This window comes from Podarcis pityusensis (genome assembly GCF_964106645.2).
Source record: "Podarcis pityusensis genome assembly, chromosome: 5".
Classification (NCBI taxonomy): domain Eukaryota; kingdom Metazoa; phylum Chordata; class Lepidosauria; order Squamata; family Lacertidae; genus Podarcis; species Podarcis pityusensis.
The window spans coordinates 24,474,683-24,497,778 of NC_138032.1; the positions used below are offsets into that span (position 1 = coordinate 24,474,683).

General features: G+C 44.1%; 1 protein-coding gene across 1 annotated transcript; it reads left to right on the forward strand.

The window, feature by feature from the left end:
* Positions 1-472: 472 nt before the first annotated feature.
* LOC308477637 (uncharacterized protein) lies at positions 473-22,547 on the forward strand. The gene is made up of 10 exons (XM_081006367.1): positions 473-929; positions 2,930-3,022; positions 3,403-3,551; positions 6,086-6,242; positions 6,561-6,655; positions 12,845-13,088; positions 14,872-14,961; positions 16,779-16,921; positions 18,293-18,473; positions 19,598-22,547. Exons 1-10 carry the CDS (start codon positions 753-755, stop codon positions 19,610-19,612), a joined length of 1,344 nt encoding a protein of 447 aa, XP_080862493.1. The 5' UTR covers positions 473-752; the 3' UTR covers positions 19,613-22,547.
* The last annotated feature ends 549 nt before the right edge of the window (positions 22,548-23,096 follow it).

A 23,096-nucleotide genomic window follows, 5' to 3' on the forward strand; every position in this document is an offset into this window, starting at 1 on the left:
AATAGTAATAAACCCAGCTGAAATCAATGTGATTAGTCTTCACTTAAATTTAGTTATCCAATGCTCTATAAATGTCCTCCTTCTGAAAGGTTTCTCACTCACCTGTAGTTTTAAAATTCAGCAATGGGTTTATTTGGTGGCATTTTACGATTCCAGCCTTTTTGTGTCGTAAACCCAGTGCTTTTTTTTAAAAAAAAATGTTTAGGGGTACTCTCATTTTCCTACTCATATTGAAATACTGCCCCTCAATGAGGCCACACTTAGATTCACAAAAAGTTTAGGGGTCTGCGTTCCCCCAGAAAAAAGCACTGCGTAAACCACTTCGACATATTTGGAAAAGCAACAATTTTATATTGTTCCTGGCAGAGCATTGCATTTCTTCTTTATTCCTCTCATCCCTTTCCAGGTTTTTTTTAAAGCTGCCTTTATGTCTAGAAACCTGTTCTTCATGTGGGATTGCCTATGCCATTAGTCATTCCTATAAGGTTAAAATTCAGGCCAGCTGAAGCGCTGTAGCAATTTGGCAACTGCTTGATTGGAAATGGCCAATGAGACTGTGCTTCTCCCAGGTCCTACATTCTTCAGTCCCAGTGGCCATTCATCGCTTATGTGTAATAATCATCCAGGTAACTAGGTAGCCCAAGGTATTTAAGAAGGAATGAGCACAGCTCTCTCTCCCCCTTTTCACTCTTGGATAGGTACTTGCAAGCAGATCTAACGACTGACAGAACATTTACAAAACTGCAAGCAACATGTGTTACGGGAGATGCATTAAATACGTTGGGTACAAGCTGCTGATTCTTGCTGTTCTCTGCATCATAGCAAACATCCTGCTTTATTTTCCCAATGGAGAAATAAGATACGCTTCACACAATCACCTCAGCAGATACGTCGGCTGTCTTCATGGCATTGTAGGAGGAGGTATTTTGGTGAGTAACAAATCACTATATGTTTCCTTTCTCACAATGCATGTTCTTATGCTTCTCTTCCCTCAGCTGCTGAATTTCATGTTTCAGAAAAAATTCCACATGGCCTCACTGGATTTGGAATCTTTGCCATATTTTTATTTTTTATGTTTCCTTTTTTTTTAAGTTTCAAAAATTCAGAGTTTTTGCAGAACAATAAACCAACAAAATGAACTGCAAGTTTTTCTCCCCATTTTCAAAATTGACCTTGTGGAACAATCTGTCCTTTCGCTGTCCTTTCAGAATCCTAAACTGATGTTGCTCTAGTCAAGACCAAAGTGTCTTGGCTAGCACCTCTTGGAAGCCACCAAGACATCTGCTGAAGTATTGAAGTTAAACCAGAAAGTTTAACCAGAATGATACTAGTGGGGCCTGCAACAAAATGTTGCAGTGTATCCCCACCTCCTGAGAGGAGCACTCTAATTCAGATCTCCAGACAGCCTAGAACAGGATCCTTGAAGGCCTCTGTGAGGTGGTTGTGGGAGATTCAGAAACAAGGAGTGGAATAAAAGATATTTCACCCACCCACTTGATGTCTTCTCCTGCTGAGCACGAATTCTATTTTATGGCGGGAAGTATATAGTAAAACTTACTATATACTTACTATATATTGTCAGAGTATTGAGAAGATTAAGTTGCTCTTTTCCTCTGTTCTCCCATTTCCCCCCTGCCTTCCTTTCACTTTCAAAACTGACACGTAAATATTCCAAATCTCAAAAGTGATGTATTTTAGACACACACACACACACACACACACACACACACACACACAGTGCCTTTCTAGAGTCAATTGACAACAATTTCCTAAACGATCCTAGTTTCATGTCAGGCAGTTTCCTGGTTTTAAAGATGGCATCTTTTTTTTTTAATTCACAAATGTGTGTGCTACTGAGGGTTGTCTCCTGAACAGTAGAAGCCATTACCTTGGTTTTGGGTGTCTCTGTTTCACTTCAAAACTGATCAATCCTCAGCCAAGACGCCAGGTCTGTGGTGGCACCCCTCCCTGCTGGCCAGTCCTAGAATTATAGGTGCCTAGGATGGTGTCGGCTAATAATCCCTTCTACTGTGGTTCATGACATCCTTATGACAAGACCTAAACATCCCCTATCAGCTGATTCAGCCGGATAGTTTTTTCAGCAGCCACCTCTCCCTTGTGCAGTGATGGGGAGGGGCAAATGAAGGAGGTGAAAGAAGTGGAATAGTTTAATTTCAAATTAGGCCAGATTTGATTTAGCCTGTAGCCCATTGGCTAGCAAGCTTGAATTGGTACGTTGACACTTTTAAATAAATACAGCCGGTTATCTGTCTTTACAATGGAAACAGAAGTACTATACATGACACAGGGAGGGTTGCAGCTTGGTGGCAGCAGGTCCAAAATTCAATCCCTGGCAGCTTCAGGTAGGGCTGGGAGAAACTTCTGCCTGAAGCCTTGGAGAGCAGCTGCCGGTCAGTGTTGACAGCACTGAACTAGATGGACCAATGGTTTGACTCAGGAGATGAAGTCAAATCCATTAATTACGGTGGTCTGATATTGGGCAACTGCAAAAAAATCTTTCAGTTTAATTAGCTAGAAGAAATAGGACATAAAAGGGATACAAGACGTAGGCTGAGCCACATCAGTAGGCATGATCGAAACTAATCAGAAACTTATACTGAGATGTGGGATGCAGATACAGTGGTACCTCGGGTTACAGACGCTTCAGGTTACAGACGCTTCAGGTTACAGACTTCGCTCCCCCAGAGATAGTACCTCGGGTTAAGAACTTTGCTTCAGGATGAGAACAGAAATCGTGCGGCAGTGGCACGGCAGCAGTGGGAGGCCCCATTAGCTAAAGTGGTACCTCAGGTTAAGAACAGACATCCAGAATGAATTAAGTTCTTAACCCGAGGTACCACTGTACAATCGCTGATCTAATATAATTGTTTGCAACACAACTGTTTGTTTGTTTTTAAATTAAACCTAGGTGTTGATCCCAGCATTTGTGCTCATTGGACTCGAAAATGAGGGGTGTTTCCATGGATGCTTTCCCCACGAGCACTATGGGAGAAACTGCGCAGTAAGTGAGCCTTTTCCCTTTGCCAGTCATTTAAATATGAGACCCAATCAGAAACTCAGAGGAGGCTGTTCATTCCTTTCACTGGTGGTGGGTACCCATCGCAGCTGGTTACGTGGAAGGCAAGGAGGCCAACACTAGGTGGCGCCAGAGCCAATGGCAGGCAGAGCCAACCATTTCTAATGTCCTCTTCCCTACTGAGTTCTACACTTGGACTGATTAGGAGGAACCTGACAACCAGAACCACATTCCGGACTATTTCTTAAGCAAGAAGGCAAGGAGATGGGACTGGCTGAGGGCAGACTGGAGTGGTGGGGCAATACCCCATTTGCCTTAACAGACCAGCCTCCCCTGACTCCATTCTTTCCACTTTCATATTGTAGCTGCTGGCATCAGTTGTGGTGGCCGCTGTTGGGATTCTCGGTGCTGGATACTGCTTCATCATTTCAGCTTTGGCCTTGGCCGAAAGACCTTACTGTTATTGCACTGATGACCACAGCGGGTGCTATCCGTTCTTAAACACTCATGGAGGGTATGTAAGCTTTCCTGTGGCAGACTGCAGGGGCAGGGTGACTTTTTGACTGCAACACTCATCATCTTGGGCAACCAGTCGTGTGGACTGAGAATGATGAGTGCTGGAGCTCAAACACCTTTGCCTACTGCCCAGGCATCAGAGTCTATTATGTCTCTGTTGCTGGTTTTATTTTGATTTTTTAAGACTATCTTGTCTGATTATATTGGCATTTTAAAGGTATATTTTATGTAAACTGCCTGGAGGTTTTGATTATTAAGTAGTACAGTGGTTCTCAAACTTTTTTTTCTGAGCCACACTTTCAGAATGAAAATTTGCTTGCGCCACACTGAAATTTTTATTGATGAGAAATACATTGAAAAAGGAAAATCTCTCTCGCTCTCTTTCTGTTTCCATACCATATTTTTCCGTGTATAAGAATATTCTGTGTATTTTCGAAGTTTAAAATAAGCGATCGTCTTATACATGGATAGTGCATAGTGCATTTTCTTAATTTTGAGTCCCCAAAAATAGGGGGTGTCTTATTCACAGAAAAATACAGTGTGTGCGCGTGTGTTTGTGTGTGTGTGTGTATGCATGCTTTAAGTATGCATACAGATTCAATGAGAGGTGTGACTTGGCATTTGTGGGCCGTGGGTGGCCCTGTGGGTAAAACCTCAGTGCCTAGGACTTGCCGATTGCATGGTCGGCGGTTCGAATCCCTGCGGCGGGGTGCGCTCCCGTCGTTCGGACCCAGCGCCTGCCAACCTAGCAGTTCGAAAGCACCCCCGGGTGCAAGTAGATAAATAGGGACCGCTTACCAGCGGGAAGGTAAACGGCGTTCCGTGTGCTGCGCTGGCTCGCCAGATGCAGCTTGTCATGCTGGCCACGTGACCCGGAAGTGAGATGAGCGCACAACCCTAGAGTCTGGCAAGACTGGCCCGTACGGGCAGGGGAACCTTTACTTTTACCTTTTACAGATTCAATGAGAGGTGTGACTTGGCTTTTGCTGGGTAATCTTTTATATTAAGTCTAATTTGAGATAAACAAACCTTCATTTCCTCATCAACACAAATGAATTGTTTAAGTGTTTCTGTGATTGCCCTTGAATCTTCCCACCCCTCTTGTCATACTCTCCTGAGACACCCTTTGAGAACCACTGAAGTAGTATATTGCATCCTGTCATTCATCAGCATCCCTGACCACTGGTCCTGCTAGCTAGGGATGATGGGACTTGTAGTCCAAAAACAGCTGATGACCCAAGTTTGGGAAACCCTGGTGCACACAAATGAATAAACTTGGGTACGAGAATGCATTAGGGAAGATTGCTTCCAAGAATGTGTATTTTTTTTGGGGGGGGGGAGCGTACAAAAATGTACCGTATTTTTCGCTCCATAGGGCGCACCAGACCATAGGGTGCACCCAGTTTTTAGGGGGGGAAATAAAGAAAAATAATCTTATTTTTCCCCCTAGCCCCAAAGAACCCCGGAGGGGTTGCGCACAAGCCAAGGCAGCCAGCGGGATGGATCCTGCTGGCTGCTTTGGCTTCCTCTTTAGCCCCACGCAACCTCTCCCTCCCGGGAGAAGCTGCGCGGGGCTAAAGAAGCCATAGCCACGTGCAGCCTCTCCCTGCCGGAGGGGCTGCGCGCGGCTATCCCTGAAGCCTGGAGAGCAAGAGGGGTCGGTGCTCACCCACCCCTCTCGCTCTCCAGGCTTCAGCGAAAGCAACGCGAAGCCTTTGGAGCACAGAGGGAGTGCTCCCTCTGCGCTTCGGAGGCTTAGCGTTGCTATCGCTGAAGCCAAGGAGCCTGCATTTGCTCCATAGGATGCACACACATTTCCCCTCAATTTTGGAGGGGGAAAAGTGCGTCCTATAGAGTGAAAAATACGGTATATACCAAATGGTACCTTGGTTCTCAAACTTAATCCATTCCAGGAGTCCGTTCGACTCCCGAAACTGTTCGAAAACCAAGGTGCAGCTTCCGGTTGGCTGAAGGAGCTTCCTGCACTCAATCGGAAGCCGCAAAAGCCGTGTCGGACATTCGGCTTCCAAAAAACATTCACAAACTGGAACACTTACTTCCGGGTTTGTGGCATTTGGGAGCTGATTTGTTCTGGAGCCAAGCCGTTCAAGTACCAAGGTGCCACTGTTTGAGTATTAAAATTCGGATCAATTTTCAGGAGGACTTTTTTTAGAAATTGCAAACTGACGCAGAAATGTGAAGAACCGAACTTAAGACTGAAAAAACAAGAAACGGAAAGAAATAAAAAGTTACAGATTTGTCTATTTCTAGATGCAGACAGTGCCTCTCCAGGGAGGAAAAACCGTGTTGTGAGGAGATTTTCTGACTGCTGTTTTTCTCTCTCCCTTCCTCCCTGTCTGAAAAAGCACTGTATATTCATGGCAGCGCAGGAATAGGGAGCAAATATCTTCAAAATATTAAACGGGGACAAAGGCTATTAAATTTATTAGAACAATTTGTTGTTGTTGTTGTTGTGGCACCTTCCCCCCACTTCCACAGCTACAAATTAATATTTGTGATTGTTTTCAATAGGTACCTGTGCCATGAGCCAAGGCACATTGTTACCTGGAACGTGACCCTGTTTGCCATCCTGCTTGTTCTGAGTGGCATCGAAATAATTATCTGTACCATTCACATAATAAGGGGCTGTCTCGGAGGTGCCTGTGCCGTGTGCCACGTTCACAAAGAGGTAAGTGTGTTTAAAGGCTACCCAAAGCTTTCAACAAGTATTTTTGGGGTTATTTGATCCCACAGAAACTGCCCATGACGCTTTACGAGCTGATTCAGCAAGCCAAGGATGGCCATTATGTCTGTGTCATTAGGAAATTCGTGTCTGGACAAGCGAACACAAAGTATATTTCTATATTTATTGCATTTATAGGTCCCTTTTGGGCAATGCCCCCAAAGCAGCCGTACCATAAAAATGTAAATCCAATAAAATGTTAGCAATTACAACGCAGCGAAACAGACATCAAAAAGAACCAAACACTACTAATTGGTTTTGCAGCACAGAATCGATCCAGCTTGTGGGCCCCAACCAAATGAGTGTTGCCGCTCAAGAGAGTTGGGCATGTGCTTAAAACACTCCCAAGCAGCTTCAGTGTGACTTAAAAATGCTTGGCCACAATCCAAAATAGAGGTGAGTGCATTCATGTTTATAGGGTTGCATCTGACTAAGTGATGTTTGGAGTAGACACACTGAATGTCGGAGCCAGCCGTTACAAGTGGCGGAGTTTAGCATAAAATAAAGACACAGAGAGCCAGCAATATTTTCATGATGGTAGGAGCAGCTCCTTTCGAACTTCCCTCTCCTCCGGTAACTTTTTTATTATCCTTTGTCTCTCTCCAGCCACATGGCCGTTTGCCAATGTCTCACGTTATCTCATCCGGTCAAGGCTTTTATTGTCCCCAACACCATATAAGGTCATTACATTCCAATACATTGTAAAGCTCAGAGTGCTGGTCAGCTGAGGTCAGGGGGCACCCTGCAATATTACAAGCCTTTGCCGTGGCTTTATGACTCCCACAACTGAATTCAATTGACTTCTGTCGGTCATGACCATTTGTATCAATGAATCTACTCATTGTGACATATCTGGACACAGCCCATAGATTTCAATGCAGTAATGTATGTTCAGTGCTATCTTGGATTGTGGCTCTTAGCTTTGGCATGAGAGCAGTGTTCTTCAACCTTGGGTCCCCGATGTTGTTGGACTACAACTCCCATCATCACCAGCCAGCTTAGACCAGAGGTTGGGGATGATGGGAGTTGTAGTCCAACAACATCTGGGGACCCAAGGTTGAAGAACACTGCATGACAGTGTGCCTTTCCCAAATGTTGCATAATGTTACATAAGTGAGATTTGTTCATATGAAAATATGAGAATGTGTGCAAGTGTCCCATGATGTTAATTTCCTCCCAAACTTTCTAAATGATTTGGTCACCAGAGCTTTTACTGCCATATTTAGTTTTATAATCTTCTGGTCTCATAAGGAGTATCTACTACCCATTTTACTTCCAAGTATTGTTCCTTTGGTCCTTGAGTGACTATCATTTTCTCCCTTTCATGGGAACATCTGATGGTCAATCAACTGAAATCTTGTTGTATAGGAGTGAGAAACATCACACAAGGAAGAAGCCCCAGTATTTTCTGTGTGAATGACAGACTCTACCAAATGATGCCAACACTAAAATTGGTATCACAACAGGCGATCTAGCAAAGGGGAGTTTCCCCCATTCAGATCAGTGCATCAGCTCTGAAAATGAGTCATGATCCATTGAAATTGACCTTGAATTCAGTGAACTCTGCATTGGGCTGCCTATATTGTATAAATGGATAAGGGTTTTGGATTCTGGGCTATTGCTCTCATGTATTGATCAAATGTGTGTTTTTAATCTTTTACAGACCTGCCCTTGCTAAAACGCTTGGACTTGGAAATGGGTTGAAAACTTCTCATACTTCACTGTAATTATTCCTGTATTTTTTTGAACTGAGACAAAACTCATATTCTTAGCACTTGTTTTATATAGCATATGTACTCTGTTCATGTCACATACGTTGTTCCCGAATAGCATTGTTTAAAAACTTCTAGCACATAACTCAGCAATTAAAAAAAGTATATTGTGCCAGATTCCCTTTGAGCTCTCTTATGTTACAGAAATGTAAGTATACTGTTAGCTGTGTAAGCGTAGACCGATGGATCATTTAGGCTGCAACCTTGAACCCACGTAACTGGGAGTAAGCCCTACTGAACTCAGTGAAATTTACATCTGAGTAGGCATGTATAGGATTGTGTTTCTTAGCATATATTATACTGTTTTCCATCATTAATCGGATGATTTTCAATGTTCTATTTTTCATGTGTAAATTGATTTCCCCCAACAAGACGTTTATTGCTTCAAATGACAGCACTAGGAGCTGTAGCTGAGTAATGGTATCAGTAAAAGCTTGGACTCATTTTATTAGGGATCATGGGCATAACCAGGATTTATGTCAGGGAGGGGCAGGACACCTGTCACCATCCTCTGTCTGGCCCAGTCTACCAGATTCAGAATGAAATGTTTTAAATTACTTTTTGTTTTTACCCCAAGTGCTCTGAAAAATCTGTCAACCTTTCTACGGTTTCTACTTTTAGTAAAGTATTTTTATTTATTTACTTCATTTAGGAGGGGGGCAAGTGCCCCCCTGCCCCCTTGCCTATACCCATGTTAGGGGCGCGTCCTATATCTCCTCCTTCAGGTGTTCAAAATGAACCTGGGGTAGGAGCAGAGTTGAGTACATTAGCTCCACTTCCCACCACCATGGTATCAATTTTCAGATGCAAAGGTCTGAAGTGGGATTCTAAGCTGAACCCAATCTCTTCCTGAGACTGAGACCCCTGCCTTGCTTGCATTCTTAAGCATGGGGAAGATTCCAAGTATGTTTAGCCAAATGCACTTAGAATAAACTCCAGACCTTTGCGCTCGGTGTGTTGAAGTCAGAAGTGGAGTTGAGGTCAGGGCTGGCGTGCATTCTCTACCTTCCTTCCCACAGTCTCTGTCTTCACACATTCCATGGAATGTCATGGAATTAGGGCTTGAGTTGTATTATTTATCCTTTCTGGATATAGATATATTTGGGAAGTGCATACCTAAGGAGCAGAGAGGCTGCTTCCTTGAACATTGTATCTTCCTATAGAAGAAGGAAGTAAGATGACGTCAAGGTGGGAAGGAGTGAAGGAGATTCGACTTTAAAAAGATTGGGTTTGAAAATTAAGATGACGGTGATCCATAACAGTAACAATAAAAAAAACCCCACAACCCCCATGTGTGTTTTCTTTCTTTTCACGTCTTTCACAGAGATTCATTTCACTGCTGAACAAAATTCACAGTTAAATATACAGATCTGAGAAGGTTATAAACAAATTGGCACCGGAAATAGACCACATGAAGCGCTGCAAGGAAATCACTAAAGAGAAAAGCAGCTTGTGCACTAAAATTAGAAGCTATTGCATCTCTGTAGTAAGTGAAATTAAAAAAGAACTGCAGAGTTGGCAAGGGACCTTGCGGGTCATCTAGTCCAACCCCCTGCAATGCAGGAATCTCAACTAAAGCATCCATGACAGATGACCATCAAACACCTCCAAAGAAGGAGAGCCCACAACCTCCTGAGGGGGCAGTTCCGCTGCTGAAATAACTAACAAACTACAATTCCTAGCATTCTTTGAAGAAATCTTTGTAGTTAAGCGGTATAAAACCATCTTATGTTTGCAGTGTACACGTGTTCCTTGTCTTTCATCTCTCCTCACTGTAAGAAGATATCCTCTTGCACACTTGATTTGCAGTTAGTGCAAAACTGGAAGTGATCTTTATAAGTCATGACGAAAATCTTTTTGGCTTTCTTATGCGAGCAGAGACTAGCATGAAATGATGGCAATGACTTAACGCCTACTGATGAGTTCTAAATCCTTTCAGAACAAAAACCTTAGTCTGGCAAATGAATTGCTTTTGATCAAATAATTTGGTTTCGGTCAGCAGGTAGGTTATTCAACTCTCTCGGCAAGCAACAACAACAACAACTAGGAAACTACTCATTTACGGGAATGTAGCTGTAAATATTGCAACACTAAGGGACAGTTGAGAAACAGGCATTGCTTTTTCTTAGATGTCTGTTAAATAGCAATCCAACAAAAGCAGAAGACATGTCTTCTGTTTGGCATGCACAATCTATGATTATTCTTTTTTGCCTGTGGAAAGCCACTGTGAGCTGAGGAAAAGCAGCACACAAATGGTGTGGTCTTCAGACATTGCATACCAAGTACAACCCAAATTCCCTTCTTACAACTTTTCTGGGGTGGGAGAAACCCTGCTGAGGGCCTACATTTAGAGCCCTGCCAGAGAGCTGTATATCCTATTTGATAAACATAATGTTACTAGCACCCGCATGCAGTCTGAAATCAGTAGTCATGTTTCAACAAACAAAACTGCATCCCCACTAAGAAAAGGAACTTACTCAGTTAAATGATAGCCCTCCCTCAACTTATTCCCACACATCTGCATTTAGAACTGCAGTACACTGAATTCTGTTGTTGTTGTTTTCAAGAAAAAAAAAGTTCATCCTATATTTCGATACTGGAATTGAAATTGTTCTACGTTTTTGTGAAAGCAGGTTAGGAAGAACATAGAAAGATGCTTTCTACCAGGTATGAGATAATTTTTGTTGCCTAAAGTTGAGCCCAAATGCTGGAGCCAGTAAAAAGTCTTGTTGTACTTTTCACACACGAATTCTTGTCTGCAGCTATCCTTTCCTCATGATGCCACCTCAAACAGGTTGCCACACCCTGGTGCATGGAAGACCCAGCCTTTGGTCAAACTAGTTGTTCACCTAACCTAGTGCTGTCTATTTGGCTCTGAATGACAGGGTTTCAGGAAGAGGTACCAAATTGGTCCAAATATAAGCCACCACCAAATATAGGCTGCACCCCCCAAAACAAGATCTTTTTGAAAGGAAAACATGTACCATAAAGCTCTGGCATCATAGCTGCCAACTTTCCCCTTTTTTAAAGGGAAATCCTATTCAGAATAAGGGAATTTCCCTTTAAAAAAGGGAAACGTTGACAGCTATGTCTAATACCACCCAGTGCTTTTTTTACAATCTAAAAGGTACAGTACATTCAGCCTGTAGTCCTGTCCAGCAATGAAATAACTCACCAAAGCAACGAGTGATACCTGTTGATAGGTGATCCTTTTACAAAAAAACCCTTCTGAAGTATCCCAAAGCCCTACGTGGGTCCCAATATCTCATTTTAAATATCTACCTAGAAGTACATGATTATAAACCTCACTCAGGTTTTATACAAGCCAGATTTTTTTTGGGGGGGGGAAGTGCAGCCTATATTCAGACCAATACAGTATTACCCATCACCTGCTTTTAACAGTTATGCCTGTTTGTTCTTATGGGTATCACATATTAAAGTACAAAAAAACCCAAACCTCTTTGAAATGGAGACAAATTCTACTGCATCTTAACTGGGACAGTCACTTCGAGTGGGAAGGTGAGCTAATGTTTGGGGATGGGCTAAGACTTCTTTTGGGATGCAGAGGCATGTAAACATCAACTCCTTATTCCGGGTGCTCATCCAGCTCTCTGGAAACTTGGAGCCAACTTGGAGCCTCATCCTCACAAAGCAGCACCAAGGTAAAGAAGAGAATTGGTTTGACGTCCTAATCAACTGTACCTCATACAGCGTTGGCGCATCTGGCAAGAGGGCATGTTTTCCAGGTGAGCTTGAGGCTCCAGGCTCAGTTAAATGCCAACTCACTTGTATGCTGCTATGGAAAATAAAAAGCAGGCAGTCAATTGGTCATACCTACATAACCCTGTCTTGTTTTTCTTGGCTGGATCCAGCGGTGGAACTAGCCACTGGGGCACCCAGAGCCATAGCTGTCAACTTTTCCCGTTTCTTGTGAGGAATCCTATTCGGAATAAGGGGATTTCCCTTAAAAAAAGGGAAACATTGACAGCTATGCCCAGAGCGGTGCACATGCCATGCACCCGGGGGGGGGGTGAGCTGCTGGGGGTGTGTGATCGGCATGGCGATCAGTGCCCAGGGGGGCTTTTGTCACCCCCCCTCAAGGATGACGCCCAGGTCGGACCGCCCCGCACCCCCCTTCCTACGCCCCTGGCTGGATCTAGACACATGAAAAAAAGCGATTCCGTTAAATGCATTTTAAACTTCATACAGTGGTACCTCAGGTTAAGTACTTAATTCGTTCTGGAGGTCTGTTCTTAACCTGAAACTGTTCTTAACCTGAAGCACCACTTTAGTTAATGGGGCCTCTCGCTGCCACTGCGCCACTGCCACACGATTTCTGTTCTCATCCTGAAGCAAAGTTCTTAACCCGAGGTACTATTTCTGGGTTAGCGGAGTCTGTAACCTGAAGCGTATGTAACCTGAAGCGTATGTAACCCGAGGTACCACTGTAAAGGGAAATCCCATTGGTGAAAGACAGGACTCCACAGCACCATCTGGTGTCATAGTGTTATAATTCATATAAAGCGCTTTTTCTTTACTGAGTCCCCTGTCTTCCGAAGAGCGACTGAGGTTTGAGTCGGAATTCCCTTCAGAGGTGAATTTCCTCAGAGGAACACCCTCCCCTCCTTTCAAGGATATGACAAGAACTCCAGCCAGTGGCACTTGCCTATTGTTCTACGAACCGCAAAGTTTTTATTTGCTGCGCACTGAGCTTGTTTGAGAAGAATCATATCCCAGCAACCGGGTTCTTGTCAATGCGAAATGACTCAGTTGAAGCAAGAAAGTTGAGACGTTTGACAACTTGGCAGGAAGGATTGGCCACCACCTTCTCTGCCCTTTTGAGATGGGGTTACAAAAGTGTGGCGGCTGCCTCAGTTGCCTGTTAATCCCCCTAGCACTTTGGAGCATTGTTATAAATATCCTGCTCTATTTTCCTGATGGGAAAGCTCTGTATGCTTCCAGCAACAATCTCACCAACTATGTGTGGTATTTTGAAGGAATCTGTTTCTCTGGTATTATGGTAAGTGTGGTTTCTGCTTTCTTTTTCCATCACTTCTCTAGGGATCCCTGCAACAAGGTGCTAATCTGCTGTGTGATCTTGCAATGTCAGAAGGAGTAGGTGGGGGGGAGGGAGGAAAAGAGAAGTGGCTTTATTCTAGAGACAGGAAATATAATTGGGAGCCTGAAATCAAGGGCGACAGCCACCCAAAAGAAAGTGCTTTTTAATATAGGCTTGTTTGCCAACAACATACAAAAGCATTTACTGCAGAGGAGGGATGGGTGGGGTGGGGAATTCATTTCACATTTAAAGCCGAATCGATCAAATCTGCATTTTCTAGAACAATATGAGAACCAAAACAGAGCCACCTTCCAAAATTCTCACTTATTTGAATTTTGTGTTACATTTGTAAACTAATATTTTTACAAATATATTAGGGGAAAGTGTGCATATGTCAGTGAACATAACTTACAAAATGCATTATATCAGGGGAAACTGCTTGCAAAAAAAGGGTATGTTATTCAAAGTTACATACAATTTTTTATTGGTCTTTAAGCAAATTCAAATACAAGAGACACTTCTCCAGCAGTACATCTAATGTTGTTTGTTCTAGCTATTGACTTTAAACATAAACTTACACATTCAGTGTTCAAGCATATTACTTAATGTATTCCCTCCACTGAGAATACTAAGCAGTTTGGTATAACAAAATCTTGATTTGGTCCATTAACATAGTTAAAGAAAGGGGTTCACGTTTCTTGGAAGGTGTCTCTATTCGTTATGCCTTTATTTGCCCTCTGTGTCTGCTGAGATGCTCAGAAATTGCTGTATCCCATATGTTCAGGGCAAAAATATATTTATTAGGAATAAGTCACATTAAAATGCTGATCATTTTTATAAGGAGCTAAAAAAACAATAAAGCAAAAACCACCACCACCCTGCAAATGGTGGCAGAAATGTGGAGAATTGAACTTTAAACTGGAAGGCTGAGAAAACCAAAATTGGCAAAGCCTTCCATCCTACTCTAGAGTAATCTAGGCTGTGATCTCAATATGTATGACATGGGCTTGTATTAATGAGAACTGGCAGATGATATGACTATGGTAGCCAGTGTTTGTTGGACTGAATACCAAACAAAATGCTTCCTTTATTCATTTATGTATTTCAAAGTGTCTATACCATTGAATTCAAAATCAGAGCAGCTCAGTGTAGAGTTACATAAGGCAACCCTGTTTATTGGAAAACACGCCCCTTTGAAATTAGCAGGACTGCCTTCTAAGTAAGTAAGATCAGGAGTTAGGTTGTTAAATTAAGTCAAATGGATTTCAATGGGACTTCATGGTGACTATCCTTTGTATTCCCCTCAATATAGAGGAGGTAAAAGGTAAAAGGACCCCTGACCATTAGGTCCAGTCGTGGCCGACTCTGCGGTCGCGGCGCTCATCTCGCTTTATTGGCCGAGGGAGCCGGCATACAGCTTCCGGGTAATGTGGCCAGCATGACTAAGCCGCTTCTGGCGAACCAGAGCAGCGCACGGAAACGCCGTTTACCTTCCTGCCGGAGCAGTACCTATTTATCTACTTGCACTTTGAGGTGCTTTCGAACTGCTAGGTTGGCAGGAGCAAGGACCGAGCAACAGGAGCTCACCCCGTCACGGGATTCAAACCGCTGACCTTCTGATCGGCCAGTCCTAGGCTCTGTGGTTTAACCCACAGTGCCACCCGCGTCCCTCTTTATAGAGTCTATAAGAACGTGATATTATTGGATACCGTATCTTCTGTGACTTCCACTCCTGCCTTTCCAGATGCTTATGCTGGCAGCACTTTTAATATTCCTGGACCGAGACACCTTCCAAAAATGCTGCCCAAGTGAAAGCTGCACCAGGACCTACAGGGTGCGTATCTTGTTTCCACACATGGCATTTGTGCCGACAACTTCCTTTGACCCTTTCTGCTCCCATCTCCTTCCTTACTCTGTACAGGAGAGGAAAAGAAAGAGGCTACCTCTGATCTCCACGGCTCCTCCTGGGGTGAAAAACAACAACAGGAAGAAGTGCTCCCACTGCTCTCAAATTGACGGAAACCTTTTCTGTTTTTGTTTTTGTATGAGATACTCTGGGGTTCCTGCCAATTTCTTCCTGCCTCAAACGCTCATCACTGTGGGGTGAATCACAGGTTGCTTCCAGACAACCTGTTTTATTGAGCATTCATCCTGACTTGTTTGCACAAAGCTTGCTGGGAGATTAGATGGCATTGGCTATTTATTGAGCATTCTTTCTGATCTGTGAGGCTGTGGGGAGGGCAGAGTGAGCTGGATGCAGCAGCCATGCACCCTTCGATCCCACCCCAGCAATTGCCCTGGCAGCTGTCTCTCCCCCCCCATGCTACACTCCTGCTCCCCCCCCCTCTAAAACAAGCACCCATATTGAGAATGTTGACAGCAAATCCAACTGACAAGTGTTGCAAACAAAATCTGCCCTTATTCCCTTATGGGGTACACAAGAGCCCTTTATAGGTTCTCCATCGGTAGGAGAAAATAACAGAGGCCAACCAGAGAATATTGAGAAGCAAAGCAGCTAGTAAGCCTGATTTTTATTAAAGCTGTTGCAACAGGGTGCTCTCCTCACACGCAGGAAAGGAGGAGGACCCAGAACAAAGGTGTGCCTGCCCTTATATAGACATTTTAAATTCCCTGCCCTGGAGCTCAAGACCACCCCTCCATACATACACCACAGAAGGGGTGTAACCCAAGACCATCCCCCTCAAACATTATACCTACGTCACAGAAAAGGTGGTCTACAACAGAAATTTGAATGTTGTTGTTTTTCTTGTCTGCCAGGTTAACTAATAATGCCTTTCCTGGTAGTCTGGCCATTCCTTTGAGATGGTGATTACCCAATTCCTGAGGCAATGAGAAGGTTCCCTCACCCCCTCCCTCCTTGCAGAGAAAACATTTGCTCAGTCTGGGAGTCAAAACGGTTTCAGGACAGTCTTCCTGTGCTGCTCCAGACATGTGGTCCACATATCTATGTACGTGCTTGGTTGGTACATTTATGAACACTTATTACAGTGGTACCTCTGGATGCGAACGGGATCCGTTCTGGAGCCCCGTTCGCATCCTGAGTAAAACGTAAGACGTGACTGTGCGTCTGCGCGTTTTGCCGCTTCCGCTCATGCGCGTGACGTCATTTTGAGCGTCTGCGCATGTGCAAGCAGTGTAACCCGGAAGTAATGCTCTCCGTTACTTCCGGGTTGCCGCGGAGCGTAACTTGAAAACCCTCAACCTGAAGCACATCTAACCCAAGGTATGACTGTATATATTATAAGACCTTAAAATTTTTATTACAAAGGCTATCAGCGTAACTCCCCCCCCCCAGCAAACTTTGTTCAGACAATGCTCCCTTTCTTGCAGCTTGCTTCTATTGTAGTAATAGCATTTTCCCACCAGTTCCAACAAGGTAGAAGTGTGTTCTTATAACAGATTATGCTATTTTGAGACATTGCCTGCCAACAACATTCATTCTAATCTGTGCTAAAGATTATTGCTATTTTTCTCTCCCCCCCCCCCCCGGCTCTTTAAGTTACGGAACACTTTCTATGCTGAGTTCATCTAAGCATTGGGTAGAAAAAACACACACACTTTTATCAGGAAACTGAAGCAATGGAATTCCTTCACTGTCATAAAGATAACACTGTGCTCTCTTTAATGCAGCGCTTCATTTCAGTTGTGCTTGCCCTGCTAGGCATCGCGTTCTCTGGATACAGCCTGATCATATCTACTTTGGGTTTAGTGCAGGGCCCATACTGCAGAACCTCCGCTGGCTGGGAGTATGCCTTCAAAGACACTGCAGGCCGGTAAGAAAGAAAGAAAGATTGCTGTCTCTAGGGGCAGCTTTGAACCAGCCCCCAAAACACCAGACCAAAACACAGAGAGAGCCAGTGTGGTGTAGTGGTTAAGCGCGGTAGACTCATAATCTGGTGAACCGTGTTCGATTCCCCACTCCTCCACATGCAGCTGCTGGGTGACCTTGGGCCAGTCACACTTTTCTGAAGTCTCTCAGCCCCACTCACCTCACAGAGTGTTTGTTGTGGGGGAGGAAGGGAAAGGAGAATGTTAGCCGCTTTGAGACTCCTTTGGGTAGTGATAAAGCAAGATATCAAATCCAAACACCCATCTTTTGAAATATAGAGTCAAATGTGCATATATATTAGTAAAAGTAACAAAGGAATATGCCTTCTACTAGGGCAAATTGCTTGCAAAAACATGTATCTTAGTAGAAATTCGCAGTAAAATGCTGATGCCTTTGCACGAGGTGTAGGGGCCTGCAGTTAGGATCCAGGTTAGTTTTCAGTATGTCCCATGGAGTTTGATGGAATGAGGTGAAGACAATCTGAAAAGGCAAAACCTACTTCTCCTTCAGTGCATGTGGGGGTTTAGCCCATGCACTAATGGTGCCCTTAGTGCATGCCTGCATCTCTTCCCATAGAAATGAATGGCTGCTATCTGGTCACATGGGGTGAAACTGTGCTTTGAGGCAACATTACAATGGGGACACTTCTGTCCCTGGTAGCCCATCCACAGAGCCAGCGCAAGACGTCTGGCTGCCTGAGGCAAAGGAGAAGATGGTACCTCCCTTCCCATGGACAAAAGCTGGTAGTTGAATCCTACTTCATCACCAGCAATGGGATAATGACTTCCAGTGCACCTGAGATCAGCAGGCTAGTTTGAGGAGTGTAGGCCAAGCCTGTACCACACATAGCTCTGATCTCCAACAGAGCAGATTGACTCCCCAGCAACTGCCACCTTAGGCAATTGCCCACATTCTGCCGAATGCTAGGGCTGGCCCTGACCACCCACTATTGATGCAGAAACTCTAATGGGGAGTAACATCCCTCACATCTCTAGAAAGCAGCTCCAGAAATGCAGGGGACAAAGGCAGCATGTTTCACAGGAGCCAAATTTGGGAGAGGAACTGAGGCGGAAGGAAGCAGTATTGTCACCATGGCTAGTCCACAGGGCTAGAAGCATGGTTAGATTTAGAAAAGGAAGTCTGGCTCAGTTTTCTTCTTTGAAATAGCCTCAAAGATGGATGAGAAGATGAGGAGTCATGTGGCTATAGCTCTGAATGGGGACTGAAACTTCCCCTGCCTGCCAAACTCGACAGGCCTTGAGGTAAATCTACAATAATAGCTTCTAACTTCTTTATGCTGCTGTTTCTCTGATAGCTACCTCACGGATCACGCCTCCTGGTCCGAATGCTCCGAACCTGCCTATGTAGTGGAGTGGAACATCATTTTGTTTTCTATTCTGATAGCTCTTAGCAGCCTCCAAATGTTGATCTGCTTTCTGAAAGTGATTGCGGAGCTAAAGAGGATACTTTGTGGGACCTATTCTGTCTTTGTTCAGGTAAGAGAAGCTGCTTTAAAAAACAGCAAAGAAACAAACCCGTTCTTATAGTCATAGCTCTATGGCTAAATGCTCTTCTGTGAAGGATTTGAGTTCCACCCAGTGCTTCCTTTTGTAGAAAAGTAGGTGCCGGTACTCACTATGAAGTGCCACACTTTCTGACAAAAAAAAAGAGGTGCCAGAAACTAGGTACCCCCTAGTCTTGAGTACCCCCTGGGGAAAAAAGCACTGCTCCCACTATGCGTTTCTGCCCTGGAATATTTGGGTATAAAGGTAAAGGTAAAGGGACCCCTGACTGTTAGGTCCAGTCGTGGACGACTCTGGGGTTGCGGCGCTCATTTCGCTTTACTGGCCGAGGGAGCCGGCGTACGGCTTCCGGGTCATGTGGCCAGCATGACTAAGTCGCTTCTGGTGAACCAGAGCAGCGCACGGAAACGCCGTTTACCTTCCCGCCGGAGCGGTACCTATTTATCTACTTGCACTTTGAGGTGCTTTCGAACTGCTAGGTGGGCAGGAGCAGGGACCGAGCAACGGGAGCTCACCCCATTGCGGGGATTCGAACTGCTGACCTTCTGATTGGCTTTGTGGTATAGGCTCTGTGGTATAGGCAGGGCTATGAATATGGTCGCGGGTGGCGCTGTGGGTAAAACCTCAGTGCCTAGGACTTGCCAATCATATGGTCGGCGGTTCGAATCCCTGCGGCGGGGTGAGCTCCCATCTTTCGGTCCCAGCTCCTGCCCACCTAGCAGTTCGAAAGCACCCCTAAGTGCAAGTAGATAAATAGGTACCGCTTTATAGTGGGAAGGTAAACGGCGTTTCCGTGTGCTGCGCTGGTGCTGGCTCGCCAGAGCAGCTTCATCACGCTGGCCACGTGACCCGGAAGTGTCTTCGGACAGCGCTGGCTCCCGGCCTCTTAAGTGAGATGAGCGCACAACCCTAGAGTCGGACACGACTGGCCCGTACGGGCAGGGGTACCTTTACCTTTACCTTTTATGAATATGGTAAGTATGGTAAATGAATAAATAGCGCTTGTCTGCGAAGCTGTATAGGATATAAGTGAAAACTTCCAAGTTCTGGTTTAACTTGTAAGTTAAAATTTGACCTCTTTCTGTTCTTTCCCACAGCCTGCACTGATCTAACATTCATGAGAAAGGAAGCACAGACGCTAGCATGTCATCATGTCTTTGATCACACCTTTTGACTTACTTGATAATGTCTTGGAGTGCTCCTTCTGTTTTGCTGCATTCCTTTTTTATACACACACGCACATTTCCATGCCTTAATCATTATTTTTATTCCCTTTCAAAATATTGATACATGAAATTATCAACTAACAACACAAAGAAAAGAACCCCAAACAAGAAAAAAACCCCATCCAGACAGCAACAATACCGTATACTCAAAGTACATTTTCCCCCCTTTTCTGCCGTGATAAACTCATTACTTTAAAAAAAAGTGACACAAACCTGTAGTGAATGCATTCAGAAATCTATGGATATAATGTCACATTCTACAACCAGATTCATTTAGACACTTGCCCTTGAAGAAGCCTGTATGAAACAAACTAAATATTTATATGTTACATGGGGTTCAACTCCCTATTTCCCCAGCATGTGATTTATGATGCGGCACACCCTTCTTTGCAGGTGTGCAATGTTTGGCATATCCATATGTTCTTGCTCCCTGTTTTCATCCCTTCCTCCTCCTTTTCTAATCTGTTTACCTTTGAAGCCCCCCTTTGTATTTGCATATACAAGTGGACTTTCGGTCAGGCAACAGGAAGCGCAAGTGTGCTGTGCTCTTGGAGTGAAATATCAACATAACTTGAGGGACACTTGCTGAAATAACTGAAGAGGAAGTGCAACAGAATATTTACATGGCGACTCCATCAGATCGGCCTTATATGTGAATTATATATGGATCCAAGTCAGCAGAGAGAGAGACAGATTGAGAGAGAGAGCTGCAAAAGGGTGCCAAAGATACCCTGTACAGAGGTACCTCGGGTTAAGAACTTAATTCGTTCTGGAGGTCCGTTCTTAACCTGAAACTGTTCTTAACCTGAACCACCACTTTAGCTAATGGGGCCTCCTGCTGCTGCCGTGCCGCAGGAACACGATTTCTGTTTTCATCCTGAAGAAAAGTTCTTAACCCGAGGTACTATTTCTGGGTTAGCGGAGTCTGTAACCTGAAGCGTATGTAACCCGAGGTACCACTGTATAGGAAACTTTCTGAGAAATTATGTCCTGTTGAGGTTATGTTCACTTTGGGGCTGCATCAAATTGACTGCATCTCGCTCAGCCACCCCATTGGTGGTGAGTGGCATAGGGTTCGATTTTTCCTGGGTAGTCAAACTGGTTTGCTATTTTGCTGGAGAATTGGTGGATAGCTCAGTCAGTAGAGCACAAGACACTTATTCTCACTGTCATGGGTCTGAGCCCCCCGTTGGGCAAAATATTCCTGCATTGCAAGGGGTTGGACGAGATGGGCCTTGTGGTTCCGTATAATTCTAAGGAGTGGCTCTTTTTAAAGAAAAAATTGCTGCAGGTGCCAAGGCAAAAAGCAGAGGAGAGGGAGGCTGCTGCAGTGGGATGGGGGGGGGGGAGAATAAGCCTCCCACCCCCTCACAAATGCTGCCTAGTAAGTAATAGAAGAAGAAGAAGAAGAAGAAGAAGAAGAAGAAGAAGAAGAAGAAGAAGAAGAAGAGGAGTTTGGATTTGATATCCCGCCTTTCACTCCCCTTAAGGAGTCTCAAAGTTTCTGCCCCCACCCTTCAGTCTCTCTTATGTAGTTCATACTTCAATATACCTTCCATTCTGCCACTGTTGGAGGCCCTTCCAGAAGAGACTCTTCCTGGCCTGAGCATCCACATTCTTTGCGATACTCGGTTAGGGCAGTATGAGAGATCCATTGACAAACTTCTGGAAAGATGCCCTCAAGCCGTCATACCCTACGCCCAACATGAATTGAAGCATGAATGTCGGGTGAGCTTTATTTATTACCTTCATTCAGTCTTAGCTCTGGTTTTTTCCCCTCTCCTTTAAACCCATGAACAAAAAAAGCACTGCTAGAAAATCGTACAAGTATTTGTACTGCTAACCTTTCCTTAAGCTGATCAGCTTTCCATGCATTTGTTAAACGTGATTAACATAGCACAATTATTCAATACTTTGCTCAGGCATTCTTTTAAAAAACGCTCACAGTTGAAATGTACTTCAGTGGAGGAGTTTGGATTTGATATCCCGCTTTATCACTACCTGAAGGAGTCTCAAAGCGGCTAACATTCTCCTTTCCCTTCCTCCCCCACAACAAACACTCTGTGAGGTGAGTGGGGCTGAGAGACTTCAGAAAAGTGTGACTAGCCCAAGGTCACCCAGCAGCTGCATGTGGAGGAGCGGAGACGCGAACCCGGTTCCCCAGATTACGAGTCCACTGCTCTTAACCACTACACCACACTGGCATTTGCTCACATTCCACATATCATTTCACTGCAGGCTCAGTGCTCTTTTCTCAAGTTACACTCACACAGCGCTCTAAATTGACCTAGATATTTTCTCTGCTGACTGATCTCTTCTCATTCCCCCAACTTGTTGCCCTATGGAGGTGACGCCTATCATTAGTTTTGAGTGGCAGAGTGAAGTGGAGCCCCTGCTTAATTGACCAGTGCCTTTATCATTAGGATTCCTAGCTCTGAAACTGTACATTAGCAATTATTTGGGGAGGCGGGGAGAAGCAAGGTCACATTTCCAATTTGTGTCCAAGAAACAAAAATAAAAGAAAGAAAAAGACTTTCAGAATTTCACAGCCTCTGTTTAGTGAATGGCTTCTTTGTCTCAGGCTTCAGGGGCAGGGGATTGGTGGGGGGACAGGAAGGCGGAAAACATCAGTTTTTGTTTAGGCATTAGCTTGGGTAAGCATGGAAGAGACATCTCAACAGCCACAGCGAAAAAATTATTTGACTATAACGACAGACTTCGAAGAGTTGTTTACAGACGATAACTGAGTGCACAGCCATATTTTGAAACTGAGCCACTGTTATTTCAAGATTCTGGTTATCAAATAAAGCAATGCAGAGTGTGGCTTGATTCAGTCTGTATCTTATCTGTCTTTACCCCCTATATTTCTTAAATTTTCCTCTCGCTAGAAATGGTATTGCTACTGAAAGTCAACTGAGAGCAAAATTGGATGAAATTGCTAATATCTAACTGAAATAAAGCAAATACAAAAAGCAGTAGAAGCTAAATAGGAAAAACCAGACACTAATATATGCATAAAGGAAGTGGCTTAGCTAAGGTTGAAGCAGAACTTTTGACCATATGTATTCTTGGCACCTGTCTGCCTTGAGAGACAATGAAGTGTCACCAGGTTTGAAATCAAACTGCTGGAGAATCATAGCGCTTGGGGGCAGCAGGACCCTAATCTTGACATGCTTTGCCTGTAGGGAATTTTAGTTCTAATAATGAACCTACACACATTAGTCATAGGCGAAGTTTTACAAACTACTGTAATAAAAACTCAATAATAGCAATCCTACTGTGTAAACTTAATTCTGGGATTAATTGCATATCCTTCTTTTTGTTTCCTGCACAATGGCTTGTAAAATTTAATAAGACTTTTATTAATTGC